This window comes from Cyanistes caeruleus, chromosome 3 (assembly GCF_971803275.1).
Source record: "Cyanistes caeruleus chromosome 3, bCyaCae1.hap1.1, whole genome shotgun sequence".
Taxonomy (NCBI): Eukaryota; Metazoa; Chordata; class Aves; order Passeriformes; family Paridae; genus Cyanistes; species Cyanistes caeruleus.
In genome coordinates, this window is record NC_141703.1 from 706,851 (window position 1) to 722,847 (window position 15,997).

Consider the following 15,997-nt stretch of genomic DNA (forward strand, 5'->3'; position numbering starts at 1 on the left):
GCGCGTGTGGGGGCGGGGCCGCGCCTGCGCGCTGCTGTCAGGCCTGCGCGGCGGCAGCGCCCGGGACCGGTACCGGGATGTCGGGGCCGGGCGGGCCGGGCCCCGCCGGGGCCAAGCTCGACATCAACCGCGCCGGCGTGGCCGAGCTGGAGGGTGCCCTCAGCGGCATTGGCCGCCGCCGTGCCCGCGGCATCGTCCGCAAGAGAGAGGTGCGGGGAGGGAGGGGATGGGGGGGAAGCGGCGGGGACGGCGCCCCGCGCTGAGCGGCCCGGGCCCCCGAGGGGGAGGCCGTGGCGGTCACGGGGTGGGTGCCGCGGGGCGAGTGCGGGGGCGACAGTGCTGTTTCCGTCCTGGTAGCTGGGGTAGGTGGGGCTGGCCCAAGATCCGCGAGTCCCGCCCCGAGCCCGCGGGACCGGACGGGCGCAGCTGCCGTCCCTGCTGCCGGGCCCGAGCAGGGAACCGGGGGAATGCAGGTTCCGGCGGGACCGGACGGGTACCGCTCCCCGAACGCCGTCACCGGCGATGGTGGGACGAGACCCTGCAGCGACCGGTGACATGGCCGGGAGCAGTGGGAGCGGCACCGCGGGCCCCGGGCCGGGCGGGTACGGGCGGGTCAGCGGCAGCCGTGCCCTGATGGTACGGAGATGGGCGAGGCAGGGCTGGGAGCGCTTGGCATGTTCGGGGCTGGGAAAGGAGGTAGAGGAGTGGATGTCCAAATGCTGTGGACACATATGCTGGAAACACCGGGAGGTGGGAGGGCAGAAACTGGTAATGCAAAGGGAGCGTGGTCTGGAGCAGGGTCTGTCCCGGGGCGGTGCTGCTATTGCAGCCCTTTGCGGGGAGCAGCAGCAGAGCCACGAAACGAACTCTGCCGGGTTAGAAAGGCCAGTCGGGCCCTTCCCGGCCCCTTGGGCTGCGCTGGTTGTCCGCCGAGTCTTGCCTGGGGACAGCCCCTCCCCGCCGGGTTCCTCCCATGGCAGGTGCTCCGGGAGCCCGTGCAGGGCGATGGGAGGCATCTGATCCCAGGTCGGGGCTGGGCAGTGCTCGGCCCGAGGTCCCGCGGGACAGTGGGTGCCTCACTCATGCGTGTGTCTGCATGTGTCCAGTTGTTCCCCTGCCCTGGAGCTGCAGCTTTGCTCCCCATCCTGGCACTGCTCATCTGCGGGGCACAGTGCTCCTGCCCCAGCTGGCAGTTTTGGGTTGCTGCCCCCCTTTCACAGCGCTGTGACTCTTCCCTGCGGGGCCTCTCGGGCAGGGGTCTCTGTGGGAGCAGGAGGGATTCTGTTCTGGGCAGGGCTGACTTCCCTCCGTGCAGGAGCTGAAGGGCTTCACTTGTTTGGATGACCTGCTGCATGTCAAGGGCATTACCACACGCATCCTGGAGCTCAACAGCCAGCGCATGATGTGCCGGCGGTGCCCGGGCCCTGAGGGGCCCCCACGGGCCAGCCCCACTCCCTTGGGAGACAGTGAGGACCACAGGGCACCTGCGGCACAGGTAGGTGCAGAAGGGTCCCTGCGCCAGGTGCGAGGACAAGGGAGATGGTCTGACTCTGGGGGGGGCTCAGGGGAAACTCGTGGCGGGCAGACAGAGCTGTACCAGATTCTGGAGGAGCTCGTGGTTGTGGGTCTGGGGATTCTTCACCATGAAATCCCCCACAGTGCTGTTGAGGGGAGCCCCTGTGCTCCAGGGCCATGGCTCTCACTGGCAGCCATCCAGCAGCACTTCCAGCCCCTGACCCGCTCCTGGTCTCCAGCAGCCCAGGGCTGGTGCAGAGTCAGCCCTGCTCCCTGCGTCTTCCCTGCTCAGGTGGTGGCTGAAGAGGAGGAAGAGGAGGAGGAGGAAGCACCAGGCCCCTGGGAGCCAGAGCACCCCTGGAAGGGCTCCCCCAGGACCAGAGCAGACCCTGATGGTTCTGGGGGGCGGGGACCACAGGAGCCCCCCAGGTCCACCAGGGAGCGGGAGGAGGAGGAAGAGGAGGAGGAGGAGGAGGAGGAGGAAGGGAGCTGCTGCAGCGAGGAAGGGGAAGACAGCAGCAATGTATACCTGTACTACACCCTGGGAGAGCGCTGGATCGACTACCTGCAGCGCACTGGGGATGGGGGGCTGCTGCGGCACCTGCGCCCCAAGGTGACTGGGGGGCCAGGGACTGCTGAGGCACTCTGGGCACCTGCAGAAGGGTGAACGGGGGCCTGGGGGGTTCTGTGACCCCAGCCGCTGGGGCTGGGGAAAGATGCTGCCCCAGTCCCCCATGCAGGCTCCTGCCGTGCATGGGGGTCCTTGGTCACAGCGTGGGAAAAGGAGGTTCTACCCCAGCCCCCAGCTGTGTCTGGCCCTGATGCAGCCCCCCCCTGCCCTCCGTGGGGATCCCTCGTTGTCATGTGGACCCTGAGGGGAGAAAGCAGGAACAGGTGGGGGTCTGCCCCATAGCTCTGGGCAGGGGGCCCACAGGGGTCGGTTCTGGGTGGGTGACATGTAGGGGTCCACAAGGATCAGCTGTGGGCAGGGGATCTGCCGGGGCTGCCTGGGTTTGTCCCAGCCCCTCCAATCTGCTGTGTCCCACAGATGAAGCGGAAGTCGGAGAATGGGCCAGATGGCCGGGCCTTGTCCCCTGGGAAGAAGCTGTGCAAGGGCTCTGAGTATGGCAGGTGAGGGGTAGGGGGAGCTCTGAGTGCAGCTGGTGAAGGCTGTTCTGTGTGCTGGGGCAACACATACCTCCCACTGCCCTCCCCAGGAGGATGATTGAGCCACTTGGGTCAAGCAGGGGTTGGCCCAGGTGAGATGCAGCCCTGACTAGCTGCCTGTTGGCTCAGCAGGCTGGGCTGGATGTCTGGGCACGAGACCACAGGGTGGGAGCAAAGAGGTCAGTGGAATGGCGCTCCCACAGGCAGGAACCAGTTCTAAGAGCCTCTGGCACAGTGTGGCCCACAGCAGTGCTGGCATGTGCCACCTGTGCCATGGCCTTACCTGTGCCTGGTCCTTCTCCCAGGACACTGGGTCCCTGTACACCCAGCCCCACGACCACCTTTGGGGACCTGCGCAATGCCAAGGTGGGGCAGGCCCGGCGCCGTCGCATCCCCTCAGTGGCCCCCCCACCTGAGCTACAGGACTGGCTCCGCACCTTCCAGGTATGGCTCACCTGGTGGCTCCAGGCAGCCTGGGTGTGATGGGAGGGAGCCAAGCTTATGGGATCCCCACTAAGGGGAGGGGTTGGGCCCATGGTAGATTTTGGGTAGTTTTGCTTGTGTGAGGAAACACAGAGGAGGTTTCAGCCCTGGCCAGGGGTGGTGTCACGTATCACACAGCACCTGTGACCCACCAAGCTCCCACCTGCCTCAGGCTCCTGGCCTGGGGCCAGAGGCCTGGCTGCCAGGGCTGTGGCTGGGTTAGCTGGGGACACAGAGCCGGAGGTCACTGGGGGTTCCCCTGCAGCGCTGGAGCGGCCCTGAGAAGCTGCTGGCCCTGGATGAGCTCATTGACCGCTGCGAGCCGGCGCAGATCAAGTACATGATGCAGGTCATTGAGCCCCAGTTCCAGCGGGACTTCATCTCCCTGCTGCCCAAGGAGGTGAGTGAGGATGGGGGACCAGAGGCCTGGCCTGGCCTGACCTGACCCTACCCAAACCCCCCTGGTGAACCCTGTGTGATCTTTATTCCCCCCCGTAGCTGGCCCTGTACGTCTTGTCTTTCCTGGAGCCACGGGACCTGCTCCGTGCTGCCCAGACTTGCCGCTACTGGAGGGTCCTGGCTGAGGACAATCTGCTCTGGAGGGAGAAGTGCCGTGAGGAAGGTGAGGGTCCTCCCAGGTTGAGACTGGGGAGCCACCCCAGCTTGACCCAGGTGAGGCATTGCTGTGTTGTCCCCTGCAGGGATCGAGGAGCCCCTACACCTGCGGAAGCGACGCCTGCTTAGCCCTGGATTCATGTACAGCCCCTGGAAATTTGCCTTCCTGCGCCAGCACCGCATCGACATGAACTGGCGTAGTGGGGAGCTGCGGCCCCCCAAGGTAGGCCTGGGTGTCCCAGTGTAGACAGACTCCGGGGAGCTGTGGTCCCCAAGGTGAGCCTGGGAGTGTCCCTGCCATGGGAAGACCCTGGAGAGTTGAGGGGCTGGTGGGTGTCGCCACTGCAGACAGGCCCCAGGTCACTGGTATGGGGAAGCTGGTGCAGGATCTGTGACAGAGAGCAGATCTGGCTTGTTCAGAGCAGTGCAGGCAGCACAAATGAGGTCTCCTGGGCCTGGAGAAGGGGGTCCCTTCCTTTGCCCCTTTCCAAGGTCCTATGCAGGGCCACAGCCAGCCCCAGCACCCAGGGCTCAACTGTGTTCTGTGCAGGGTCCCAGAACCCTGATGATCTGTCCCTGGGGGTCCCTCCTGCCCCTGGGCAGAGTCCCCACCACCCTGTCTCTTGCTGCTTTAGGTCCTGGGTTCCTGAGCCCCCCCACTCCCTGTTCTCCTGTAACCCCTGCCCCTGTGCAGCTGCTGTTAAACACCATACACCCCAGCTCTGCTGCCCTGCAGAAGCATCAGGGGGTGCAGGTGATTTGGAGACCCGTCTACCTTTCTTCCCCACAGCTCCTGCTGCCTTTCCACTGCTCATTGTCTTGGCGGGGGTCCTGGTGGCTCGGGGAGGGTGCACACTGCCCCCCACACACTCCTGTGCTCCCACAGGTACTGAAGGGCCACGATGACCATGTGATCACTTGCCTGCAGTTCTGCGGCAATCGCATAGTAAGCGGCTCTGATGACAACACGCTCAAAGTGTGGTCAGCTGTCACAGGGGAGGTGAGTGTCACTGTCACCAGGGTGCCACTGTCACCAGAATGTGGCACTGTCACTGGCGCTGCAGGGGTTTGGGACAGGGACCATCTCCCTGTGCTGGGCATAGGCAAGGCCACACCCTGACGCCTGGGGCCTGGTATGACAAGGATATGGAGTGCTTGCTGCATTGCTATTCCTCTGTGCTGTTTGTGAGGGGGAGGTGTGAGAGGCTCACCTGTCCCTCGTGTCCTGTTCCCCACAGTGTGTGCAGACGCTGGTGGGCCACACGGGGGGGGTTTGGTCCTCCCAGATGAGGGACAGTGTTGTCATCAGTGGCTCCACTGACCGCACACTCAAGGTGTGGAACGCTGACAGCGGCGAGTGCGTGCACACGCTGTACGGACACACCTCTACCGTGCGCTGCATGCACCTGCACGGCAACAGGTATGGGGCTGACAGCTGCTGTGTGAGCGGGGGATATCTGCAGGGGGTGAGGCTGGTTACCCCCAGGCTGCCTTGGCAGCTGGGCCCCAGGTGTCCCCTCACCTGCAGGGTGGTGAGTGGCTCCCGGGATGCCACACTGCGGCTCTGGGACATCGAGACAGGGCAGTGCCTGCACGTGCTGATGGGCCACGTGGCAGCCGTACGCTGCGTCCAGTATGATGGCAACAAAGTGGTCAGTGGTGCCTATGACTACACGGTCAAGGTGTGGGACCCTGAGAGCGAGAGCTGCACCCACACGCTGCAGGGGCACACCAACCGTGTCTACTCACTGCAGGTACGGCTCGGCACACATCCCCTCCTGCTCCTTCCCCCTCTATAGCTCCCCTGCCCTCCCTGTGGGTACAACCTCACAGGTACAACCTGCCCTCCTGCTGGCTTGCCCTGTCACACCCCTGCCTTCCAGTCAAGGGGCACAAGCTGTGCCAAAGGTCCCACATGTGCTGTAGGGACAAATAGGCTGTGCTTGTGGCATGCAAGGCCCTGTGTGCTTTGCAGGGACATGTGGGTCATGTCTGTGCCCTGAAGGAATGTATCTGCCTTGCAAGGACACATGGACCATGTATGTGTCCTCCTGTGGGGACAGCCTCTGCCCCCCCGCACCCACTTCCCAAACACACGTGCTGTGGACACAAACACTACTCCATGCCCCTTCCCTGGAGCATTTCTACAGCCCAAAAAGCCAAGAGGTGTGTGAGCCTGTGTCTCAGCTGCTGAGCCTGGGGTCTGTGGTGGTGGTGCTGAAACTGGGAGTGCTGTATCCCAAACCAGGGAATGCCAGAGGTGTGGCCTGCACCCCAAACCAGGGGACACTCCTGTCCTCGATGCTGAGCTGGACCCGTTCTTTCTGGCAGTTTGATGGGACACACATCGTTAGTGGGTCCCTGGACACATCGATCCGCGTGTGGGATGTGGAGAGTGGGAACTGTCTGCACACACTCATGGGACACCAGTCACTCACCAGCGGGATGGAGCTGCGTGACAACATCCTCGTGTCCGGCAACGCCGACTCTACTGTCAAGATCTGGGACATCAAGACAGGGCAGTGCCTGCAGACCCTGCAGGGTGAGAGGGGATTCCTCACCCTTGGGGGGCAGTGGGGAGTTCCCTCCATCAGGGGGCTGGGAAGGGGTGGCTCTCTCCCTTGGAGGGGTGGGAGGCAGCAGGGAGGGCTCCCTGTCCTTGGGGCTGGGTTGGCTTTAAGCTGCCAGATGTGTCTGGACAGAGTGCCTCCTCCCTGAGGAGCCAGCACTGGGTGGCTCTGAGCTGCCAGATGTGGCAGATCCCATGTCACACAGCAGTAGGTGCCTCAGCTGCACCTGAGGCTCACTGGTGTCTCCCCGTAGGTCCCAGCAAGCACCAGAGTGCTGTCACCTGCCTACAGTTCAGCTCCAAGTTCGTGGTGACCAGCTCTGATGACGGGACAGTGAAGCTGTGGGACCTGAAGACAGGGGAGTTTGTGCGAAACCTCGTGGCCCTGGAGAGTGGGGGCTCTGGGGGAGTCGTGTGGCGCATCCGTGCCTCCAACACAAAGCTGGTGTGCGCCGTGGGCAGCCGCAATGGCACTGAGGAGACCAAGCTGCTGGTGCTGGACTTCGATGTGGACCTTAAGTGACCCCGGCCAGCCCGGGGGTCCCGCGGGAGGGGTGGCCCCGGCGCAGGCGCTGGCCCCCGCGGGCAGGACAAGAGGGAGGGCCGGGCCTTATTTATATGCGCGGGAGTGCCCGGCTGGGCCTGCAGGAGCATGTTTTGTACACGGAATATATCAATTTATTTCTGTACTGGGGCTAGTCCTTACCTGAGCCCTGTCCTGAGCCCGCAACTAACGCCTTCTGCCCAGGGGCTGCAGCGGGAAGAGGCCAGGCTCTCCCAGGTGTCACAGGGACCATGTACACACGTGCCCTTAGCTGATGGGCACTGGCCTGGCAGCACCTGCCCCCTCCCCCTCCCAGCCCCACAGTGTCCTGGTGATCATGGGGGTCCTGCAGGGTGATGTTTGTCTCACACTTGGGTGCAAGTCCCTGGATTCCCAGTTGTGCCATGGGCTTCCCCCAGCACACCCAACAGGGGCCAGGGATGTGGTGCCCTCCCCATGCTAAGCCATTACTGTAAAGATGTTTTATTGGGACTAACAATGCACTTCCCATAAATCCACATAAATCCACGAGGGCTGGGGGAGCTTTCCCCCACTCCTGTGCCCCCCATCCCCGGTGCCCTGCATAGCCCAGCCAGGGCTAGGGGCTCCCGGGGCCACGTGCAGATGCTGCTCCAGCCTGGAGCTCCAGCGCAGCAAGGATGCAGCCGCTCCTGCTGGTACAGGGCAGGGGTGGTGCCGTTCGCGTCCGGGAGAGCTGTGGCCAGGTGCTGCTATGTGCCGGCAACGGGAGCGTCTGGCGAGGACCCCGCGGGGCCCGGGGCCGGGTCAGGGGAGGCCGGGAGTCCGGATGGCCCCGCTGCTGCCTCATGCTCGGCTGCGCGGCGCTGCAGCAGCGCCGGCATCAGCCCCACGTAGGCGCCCATCAGGCGGTGGTTGGCTCGGACCAGCCTCGCGGCGCAGCTCTCCAGGCACGACTCCTGCGGGAGGGACGGCGTGCGGTCAGGGGCTGCGGGTGTGCCCGAGCCGCGGCCCCCCGTGCCCCGCTCACCTCGCGGCCCGTGAGCAGCCGGTAGTTGAGGTTGCAGACACAATGGCGGAAGCAGAGCTCGGTCATACGGTTGTAGACCAGCAGGAAGTCCCGCAGCTGGGGAGCAGGCGCGGGTCACGCCGAGAGGAGCCGGTCCGGGACCCCCGAAACCCACCGGGAGTGCCCCGGAATGCCCCCGGCCAGCCCGAGGCGCCCGGATCCCTTTCAAGACCTACCGGTTCTCCTGCGTACCCGGGACCCCGAGATCACACACCCGGAGCCCTCGGGACCCACCGGGACCCGCCACTAAACCGACAGCCCCGGGACCATTCACGCGTTCACCCCGCTCCCCACCCCCAGCCCAAGCGCTCACGCTGCGGAGCTGCTGCCGGTGCTCGGCCGCCGGGTCCATCCCGGGCCCGGGCCCGAGCCCGCTCCCTCCACGCTCGGCCACACGCCGGGCTCGCAGCGACGTCACTTCCGCCCGGCTCAGCGATTACGCCACTTCCGGGCCACTGACGCCACTTTCGCCGCGTCCGGGCCGAGGCGGAGCGGGAGCGGCGCGGCGGGGCCCGGCGGGGCCGGGGCGCAGGTGGGGCCGGGCGCGGACCGGGGAGGCTGGACGGGGTGAGCGCCCGCGGGGCCGGTGGAGTCTGGCTGGGAGAGCCCCGAGAGCGAGGCTGAGGCCGCCGCTGCCCGCTCGGTCCGGCTCCGCCAGGAGCAGCCACCGGGGGTTCCCTCGCAGGTCGGTCCCGTCTCGGGGCCTTGCCTTGCGTGGTTGCGGAGGGGTCCGTTCCGACCGTGCCCCCGCCCCGCCCCGGAGGCTGTGGGGACCGCTGGGCCGTTCTCCAGCGAGGATGGCCCTGGGTGGTGACGGCCTCTGCCCGCAGGTTTCGACCCGAGCCCTGGGCCGGGCCGTGTCCCCGCCGGGGAGGGGACAGGTCACAGGTAACGGGTTCGCGGGAGCCCGCCCTTGCCTCGCCTGCCCTGGAATGTGCCCGGACCGGTCCGGGCGCAGCGGGGCCCCCCCCGCGGCTGCGGACGTGGCTCCCGGCGCCCTCCTGGCCGGGGCCGGGCTGGGCGCTCCTAACGCCGCTGTCCCGGGGCTCTGCAGGACGCGGGGATCCCCGGCGGGGTTTGTGAGAGGAAACACGGAGTGCGGGACCAGGGCGGGGGAGCCCGCGAGTGCTGGGCCTGATGGTGTGGGAGCCACGGTGGGGGCGCGGCTGAGGCTGGGGCTGGCGCCTCTGGGATGTGCTGCCCTGCGGGTCCGTTCGGGGAGTCAGGGGTGTTCCGAGAGACGGCCGAGTGGGGCTGGGCAGTGGCTGCAGGAGGCCCTGGGCGGGGGGGCAGAGTCTGCTCAGTGCCAGCACCTGCCACTGTAGGCTCCCTGCTCCACGCTGTAACCTGCTGTCCCCTTCCACCACGGGCCCCGCAGGTACTGACTGCTGCCCCGGTTGGAGGGTAGTCCTGGCCCCAGCCCCACATCTATGTCCCTGCAGGCCCTGAGGATGTCGGACGGGATCCTGAGTAAGGCAGCCACCATGGAGATCCCCATCAGCAGCAACGGGGACACCAGCAGCCTGCCCGAGGATGATGGCCTGGAGCAGGTCTGGGGGTCGGGAACCCCAGGGGGCTGGCTGGGGCTGTACCAGGGCTGTGCTGTCTCTGTATCTCAGTCCCCTGTGATCCTGTGGCCCGCAGGACCTGCAGCAGGTGATGGTGTCGGGACCCAACCTGAATGAGACCAGCATTGTGTCAGGCGGCTATGGGGGAACAGCTGAGGGCATCATCCCCACCGGCACCATCAAAGGTAGTGGGGGCTGGACTGGGAGGGAATGGCAATCATCATGGGAAGAAGGGGGTCAGCTCCCCTCATTGCCCCTGACTTATGACACAAAGCTCTGCCATGGCCCAGCCAAGGTGTCTTCTGGGTGGGCTCTGTTCCTGCTGGGCTCGGGTTCTGTGCAGGGGCAACGTGTGGGGGTGTGTAGTGGTGGCAGAAGATAATGATGGCAGAGGAGGGGCTGCTGCCCTGCTCTGCTCTCCCTGGACTGGGTTGCTCCCCTATTACAGGATGGGGTCTGCTGTGGAATTGCTATCCCCTTGGTCAGGACATCCCCATGGATGTCTGAGTCCCAGCTGTGGTGGGGGATCCCAGGTCTGTCCCAGTCCATCTGCAGCAGGAGCTCTGGAGTGTGCTGTGGATGAGGGGGCAGGCAGGGGGCCCCAAGCCCACACCCTACTGGCCTTTTCTTGCTGTCCCAGTCAGACCAGGCCACAGCAGGGCTGGTTGGGCTCTGCAGCGTGGGAGACCTGGCACCGCTGTTCTTGTTCCGTGCAGATCTCTCCCTGAGAGTCCCTCCAGGGCTTGAGGAGGGTCTGTGTGGACAGAGAGGGTGAGCGCGTGTGCTTCCCCGGAGCACCGCTACTCTGGCCCGGTGTCCCCATGTCTCTGTGTTCCTGTGTCCCCATGACATCAGGCCTGCCCAGGGATTGCTGCATAGAGGCCAGAGGTGGGGGGGTTCCCTGGGGTGGGGGAGTCCATCTGTATGGCTGTGGCCATGTCTCTGGGTTCCAACGCTCACCTGCTGCCGTCGCTCTCCCGCTGCCGCCCGCCCACGCACTCGTCCCTGTCCCCTGCCCCCCGTCCCCTCTGCCTTGGCTACCCCACTGTCCCATGCCCTGTGCCCCCTATCCTGTCCTGCCCCACCCTGCTCGGCCCCCGCAGCCCCCCCGTTTCCAGGCTCTATTGTTCACCCTCACCCCCCCCGAGGACCACCGGTGCCCCCCAGCGCGCCCGCTGCCCGTAGGATGGCCCGCCCGGCCGCTGCTCCCGCAGGTACTGCACCCCTCGCTCCACCTCAGGGCGTCCCTTGGGCCTGAGGGCCCCAGGCCTCCCTAGGGACATTGGTAAGAGCCCCCATGGCAGCTGTGTCATGGCCAGAGCCTGGTCCTGGTGCTGATCCTTGTGCTGGGACAGAGGACAGCGCTGATGGGCCCAGGGGGCTCAGAGGTGGGTCCTGGCCAGGGGGCCCACCCTGCCCCTGGAGCCCACCGGAGGGATGTCCCGATGCGGGGATGCGGTGCTCCCTCTGCGTCCTGGCCTGGTGAGGGTGGTCAGCAGGATGGGGCAGGGCCTGGTGCAAGCAGACACAGCTGGGCTGGTGTCTGTGCCCCTGTGCGGGACCCTCTGGGGGGCTGGCAGGAGCAGGGTCCCCAGCACGATGCCTGTGAGCCAGGCCCATGCCCAGAGCTGGGGATGCTGCTGTGGAAACAACGGCTCCAGGGCAAGGGCTCTGGAGGCTGGGGCTGCCTGGTCCCCGTGGCTGCTGGCCTTCTGGAGCTGGTGCCAGGTCCTGTCCCCATCCTTGTCCCTGTGCCAGGCCCTGGGCTGCACCCACCATCCCCCGGACCCCCAGCTGGTGGAGAGGAGGTCGTGCGTGGCATTGCCGTTGAGAAGTTTGACATTGTCAAGAAGTGGGGGATCAACACCTACAAGGTGAGAGGTGGGGGAACACGGGCAGGCCTTCCTGACCCCCTCCCACAAGCAGCTGCTCTCAGAGTGGTTCGGGGGACTCACACGTGCTTTGGGGGGCCCTCCTGGTTTCCCCCTCCTGCAGTGCACCAAGCAGCTCCTCTCAGAGCGGTTCGGACGGGGGTCCCGCACGGTGGACCTGGAGCTGGAGACTCAGATTGAGCTGCTGCGTGAGACCAAGCGCAAGTACGAGAGTGTCCTGCATCTGGCACGGGCACTCACAGCCCATCTCTACAGCCTCGTACAGACCCAGCACGCCTTGGGGGATGCCTTTGCTGACCTCAGCCAGAAATCCCCTGAGCTCCAGGTTTGCCAGGGCTAGGGGGACACTGGAATGAGGGCAGGGCCTCACTGGAGTGAGGGGCAGGATGGGGAGTGCTAGGACTGGGAGGGGACACCTGGACACTAGGGCTGGCTTGGGGGGCAGGGGGGGGCTGGTGTTTGACACTGGGGTTGTGGGGGTCAGGATGTGGGGAGTCACACTTGACACCATGGCAGGAACATGATCTGCACAGGAGTGGATGTGTGTGCTGGTGCTGGGTTTGGAAGTGCTGGGTCAGTTGGCCTCAGTGGTCTCAAGGGGCTTTTCCCCCAGCATCCTTGATGGAGGGGAGTGGGGGTGTGATCCATGGCCCCTCACCTGTGCGCCCATCCCTCTGTCCCCAGGAAGAGTTTGGGTACAACGCGGAGACACAGAAGCTGCTGTGCAAAAACGGGGAGACGCTGCTGGGTGCTGTCAACTTCTTTGTGTCCAGCATCAACACGCTGGTCAACAAGACCATGGAGGACACGCTTATGACAGTCAAGCAGTATGAGACAGCCAGGTGGGACAGGGAGCTCAGAGGGGCTCAGGAGTCCTGGGGAGATGAGGAGGCAGGCCACTGATGGCAGGATTCCGTGCAGGCTGGAGTATGACGCGTACCGCACGGACCTGGAAGAGCTGAGCATGGGCCCACGCGATGCCGGCGCTGTGAGCCGCCTGGACGCAGCCCAGAGCCAGTTCCAGAGCCACAAGGACAAGTACGAGAAGCTGCGGGCGGATGTGGCCATCAAGCTCAAATTCTTGGAGGAGAACAAGGTGGGTGCAGGGATGGGAGGTTGGGGTGGGGAGGGGGAGCACAGGAATGGGAGATGCAAGACAGAGGGGGGATGCAGAGAGGGGGTACTTGAGGAGGGAGCGTTTGGGACAGGGATGGGGTTGTGGGATTGGAATGGGAAGTGCAGGGATAGGAGGCACGGGGATGGGGTCCCTGCAGGGATTTGACAGCCACATTGGATTTGTCACTTAAGGACACAAATTGGGTGGAATGGGCAGTGTGGGAGGGGAGCAGTGGCACTTGAGGGGGGGTCTCAGAGGGCTTTCCAACCCCTTTTCTGTGCTGCTGGGGTGGGATCAGGCCCCCTCCATCATGATCCTCTCTCCCCTCCCCCCCAGATCAAGGTGATGCACAAGCAACTGCTGCTGTTCCACAATGCCATCTCTGCGTACTTTGCTGGGAACCAGCAGCAGCTTGAGCAGACCCTCAAGCAGTTCAACATCAAGCTCAAGACCCCCGGCGCCGAGAAGCCCTCCTGGCTGGAGGAGCAGTGAGCCCCCCGTGCCCCCCGGATGGAGGAGCACACATGGACCTCAGTTGTGGCCAGGGGCTTGTGGGGGCCACAACCTGGGCCTGGTCTTGGATGGGGGGGGGGCCACCAGGTGTGGGGAGCTGCCTGGGGCCCCCCATCCCACAGCCCCTCCTCAGGGCAGGGTGCAGCAGCTCCTCAGCACAGACCCCACACAGCAGACAGCTGGAGCCCCCCTGCTCCTGACACTCCTAAGGGGCTGGGGACACCCCACTCACCTTGGGGTGAGCCAGGACCTTCCACTGTCCCCCTCTGCCTTCCCGGGGCAGGATGAGGGTGCACCCCTCCCAGGCCCACTGCCAACTTCCACCCAGAGAGACCCCTGCCCTGTGGCACAGTGGAGCTGGGTGGGGGCAGCACCGGAAAAGCCAGGTTCCCCCTGTGTCAGGGCAGGGCTGTGGGGCCTCCCCGCTGCACCTGGCACCCAGGTAGGCTCCTGCTCTGCCCTCCAGTGCCAGGGACACCCTGGCTCCCTCCAGGCCATTCACAGGTGTTTCCAGTGTGGCTGCTCTTGCACTCCTGATTCATAGGGCGCTGCACCCCCCAAAGACCCCCCCTGCCTCCCTGGGGCATCCTGGGTGGGCTGGTGATAGGTCCCTGTGCCCTGCAGCTAGTGGCAGGGGGGAGTTGCTGGCCCGGTCCCCGGGAAGAGGGCAGGGGGCTCCAAGCAGGGACCAAACGTCAGTGGAGGCACAGGGGGGAGCACGCGTGCCCGTGCATGTCCGTGTGCGGGGCATGTGTGTCCTGGGGCTGGGGTCCTGCCAGGGTTCACCCCCACCCCTCAAGGGGCCCCCCGCCCACCCCCGCACTTGGGCACTTTCTCCTGAGACAAAACTGTTGGTTTTTCTTGCTCATTAATTTAATCCATAATTTAATGTCGGGATCCGACTTCCCCCTGCCCCGCCCTGGTGACGGTCTGACCCCCCCAACTCCCTGACTTCTGTAAATCCCCGAATAAATGGTACAGATCAGTGTGTGTGGAGCTACAGGTGGGACAAGGAGGGGCTGCACCCTACGGGCTGGGGCTGCCAGGATGGGTGGGAGACAGGGGCATGAGCCCCATAACAGTGAGGACCCTGTGATTGAGCCCTAGGGCAAGGGGGACTGGCTGTTGTTTGTGGGGTCCCAGGCTCGGAAGGGGAACAAACTGGAACAGGGAAGCTCTGGGGGGCGAGCGAGGGGCTTGGGGCGACCCTGCTCACTTGTGCCTGACGAGGGGAGCCACCCCTTGCTCCAGCCCTGTGGCACCAGCAGGAACCAGGACCAGGTGGGAGTAAATGGGGACAGGATGGGCAGCCCTGCAGGGGAAAGCTGGATGGGATCAGCCTAGGGTTCCTGGCACCATCACTGTCCCACCGGGGGCACTGAGGGCTCAGGAGTCCCACAGGACAAATTCCCCTTCCCCAGGCCAGGCAATGGGGCTGCTGCCATCCAGTGCACTCCATTGCCCTTCAACCTCTTGCCACTGTAGCTGCTGTTCCCCTGGGACCCCTGGACACCCCCCAGGACACTGACTGGCCCTGCGACACTCCCTTCAGCAAACCCCAGGAGATTCCCAACCCTCCCCTGAACCTTCCTCCTGGACACCCTCTCCCCCCCACCCCGACCCCCACAGAACACCGAAACCTTCCTATGGAGTCCTGCCACTCTCCAGACATGCATGTGGGCAATCCCTGGCCATACTGAGCTACTGGAGTCAGGTGGGTATCTGCCCTCCAAGAGATGAGGGCTGTTCCCAGGCACCTGCTCTGTCCCCCCAGGCCCATCCACCAGGTCATGTGGGATACTGGGGAAGGACCGGGGGGCTCTGCGGGGATGAGGAGCCACTGGAGGTGAGAGTGGAGGGCCAGAGGAGGTCCTTGGTGGAGGGGTACCCACTTGATCCTCCTGTGCTGCAGATGTCCCAGCACCTGATCTCCACTGTGCTGTAGGTGGGACCCGCTGAGCCTCTGCGCCTTCTGCTGCTTCTAGCAGTGCCTGGCTGGGAGTGGAAGGTCCTGGGTGTGGGTCCCATATTCCAGGACAGGTCACCCCACTATCACCCTCACGATCATCCTTTTGCCTGGGGGACTGTGCTGGCTGCACAACCAGGTCTGGCCTGGCTGCAGAACCTTCCAGACACTGAGGCCAAGGTGGAGGGTCAGGGGACCATGCAGGGGACATCCCCATGTGGATGGGGACAGATTTATTGGGGGCTGGTTCACGTCAGAGCTCTGAGTCCATCCTGGAGCTGCTTCTCCCCAGTGGGTCCCCAGAGAGCTGGGGGCCCATGTCAGAACCTTCCTGTCCCCGTTGCCATCATTCCCCCAGTGCCCTCTCCTGCAGTGACCTGTCTGGGGATAGGGGCAGCCCCTCTGTGTCCCTTAAGCTCCAGATCTGCCAGGATGCCCTGTCCATGAGGGCCCGCTCACTGTCCCACCTGTCTCACCCGAAGGAAGCAGCCAGGAGCCTGCTGGAATTCCCCTGGAAGCTGTAGCAGGTGGGCTTGATGCCACGTCCTGAATGGGGTGGGGCCTCTGCTCTGCGGGGTGCAGGGCTACCGGCTGAGGGGGGTGATGGTGATGAGGGGGGTCCCACATGGAAGAGGAGCTGTGGCAGATGGGAAGAAGTGTGGGCTCCCTACAAACTGAGGGGCTGGGATGGGCTTACTGGGCTCTGGTTTTACTCCTATCTCCCCCTTTATAAGCCCCTTTGTACCCCGCTTGTACTTTCTTTACACTGTATAACCCCTCTATAACCTTATTTTACCCCTCTTTTTACCGGCGCGTCTCCCTCGCCCCCCTTTATATCCACCTGTCCGGCTTACCTTTATTCCCCCTTTATCCCCCTTTTATATTCCTCCTACTTCCCAATTTATACCACCCATCACCCCAAGCTTGGTGACCCTCCCCCCCCCCCGCCCCGCCATGCCCCCACCCACCAGTGTATGTCCACATTTCCCAGTCCTATTCC

The 15,997-nt window shown here is 64.8% G+C and overlaps 3 protein-coding genes across 18 annotated transcripts; 2 read left to right on the forward strand and 1 right to left on the reverse strand.

Moving 5' to 3' along the window:
* The first annotated feature begins 3 nt into the window (after positions 1-3).
* Positions 4-7,038, forward strand: LOC111944324 (F-box/WD repeat-containing protein 7-like). Of its 5 annotated transcripts, XM_086879464.1 has the most exons (13): positions 4-209; positions 1,316-1,495; positions 1,808-2,128; positions 2,564-2,646; positions 2,988-3,126; positions 3,431-3,565; positions 3,664-3,787; positions 3,867-4,003; positions 4,667-4,780; positions 5,019-5,200; positions 5,309-5,534; positions 6,112-6,322; positions 6,604-7,038. In XM_086879464.1, exons 1-13 carry the CDS (start codon positions 78-80, stop codon positions 6,870-6,872), a joined length of 2,253 nt encoding a protein of 750 aa, XP_086735590.1. In that variant the 5' UTR covers positions 4-77; the 3' UTR covers positions 6,873-7,038. The 5 variants fall into 5 exon arrangements, with proteins under 5 accessions (XP_086735590.1, XP_086735592.1, XP_086735591.1 ...); XM_086879462.1 differs by having other exon boundaries at positions 46-209; positions 1,316-2,128; XM_086879466.1 differs by lacking the exons at positions 5,019-5,200; positions 5,309-5,534.
* Positions 7,039-7,360: 322 nt separating this feature from the next.
* On the reverse strand, positions 7,361-8,362 carry TIMM10B (translocase of inner mitochondrial membrane 10B). The gene is made up of 3 exons (XM_086879490.1): positions 8,255-8,362; positions 7,903-7,998; positions 7,361-7,831 (listed from the first exon to the last, which is right to left on the reverse strand). The coding sequence occupies exons 1-3, from the start codon at positions 8,291-8,293 to the stop codon at positions 7,625-7,627; spliced, it is 342 nt and encodes a 113-aa protein (XP_086735616.1). The 5' UTR covers positions 8,294-8,362; the 3' UTR covers positions 7,361-7,624.
* A 32-nt stretch (positions 8,363-8,394) lies between these two features.
* Positions 8,395-14,016, forward strand: ARFIP2 (ARF interacting protein 2). Of its 12 annotated transcripts, none has more exons than XM_086879485.1 (9): positions 8,395-8,473; positions 9,384-9,491; positions 9,586-9,694; positions 10,613-10,723; positions 11,268-11,383; positions 11,505-11,726; positions 12,086-12,243; positions 12,323-12,497; positions 12,855-14,016. In XM_086879485.1, the coding sequence occupies exons 2-9, from the start codon at positions 9,393-9,395 to the stop codon at positions 13,008-13,010; spliced, it is 1,146 nt and encodes a 381-aa protein (XP_086735611.1). In that variant the 5' UTR covers positions 8,395-8,473; positions 9,384-9,392; the 3' UTR covers positions 13,011-14,016. The 12 variants fall into 12 exon arrangements, with proteins under 12 accessions (XP_086735611.1, XP_086735607.1, XP_086735608.1 ...); XM_086879475.1 differs by having other exon boundaries at positions 8,472-8,626; XM_086879476.1 differs by lacking the exon at positions 8,395-8,473 and adding an exon at positions 8,492-8,508.
* Positions 14,017-15,997: the final 1,981 nt, after the last annotated feature.

What these genes read in the sequence shown, in the direction of transcription:
- LOC111944324 (XM_086879462.1), top strand. Translation starts at nt 78, where the DNA reads ATGTCGGGGCCGGGCGGGCCGGGCCCCGCCGGGGCCAAGCTCGACATC. An exon ending in GGTCAGCTGTCACAGGGGAG is followed by an intron (nt 4,781 to 5,018) that starts GTGAGTGTCACT and finishes TGTTCCCCACAG; the next exon opens with TGTGTGCAGACGCTGGTGGG. An exon ending in ACCGTGTCTACTCACTGCAG is followed by an intron (nt 5,535 to 6,111) that starts GTACGGCTCGGC and finishes TCTTTCTGGCAG; the next exon opens with TTTGATGGGACACACATCGT.
- TIMM10B (XM_086879490.1), bottom strand. Translation starts at nt 8,293, where the DNA reads ATGGACCCGGCGGCCGAGCACCGGCAGCAGCTCCGCAGC. An exon ending in ACCGGCAGCAGCTCCGCAGC is followed by an intron (nt 7,999 to 8,254) that starts GTGAGCGCTTGG and finishes CCTGCTCCCCAG; the next exon opens with CTGCGGGACTTCCTGCTGGT. An exon ending in GGCTGCTCACGGGCCGCGAG is followed by an intron (nt 7,832 to 7,902) that starts GTGAGCGGGGCA and finishes TCCCTCCCGCAG; the next exon opens with GAGTCGTGCCTGGAGAGCTG.
- ARFIP2 (XM_086879474.1), top strand. Translation starts at nt 9,372, where the DNA reads ATGTCCCTGCAGGCCCTGAGGATGTCGGACGGGATCCTGAGTAAGGCA. An exon ending in CCCCACCGGCACCATCAAAG is followed by an intron (nt 9,695 to 10,612) that starts GTAGTGGGGGCT and finishes CGGCCCCCGCAG; the next exon opens with CCCCCCCGTTTCCAGGCTCT. An exon ending in GGGGGATCAACACCTACAAG is followed by an intron (nt 11,384 to 11,504) that starts GTGAGAGGTGGG and finishes CCCCTCCTGCAG; the next exon opens with TGCACCAAGCAGCTCCTCTC.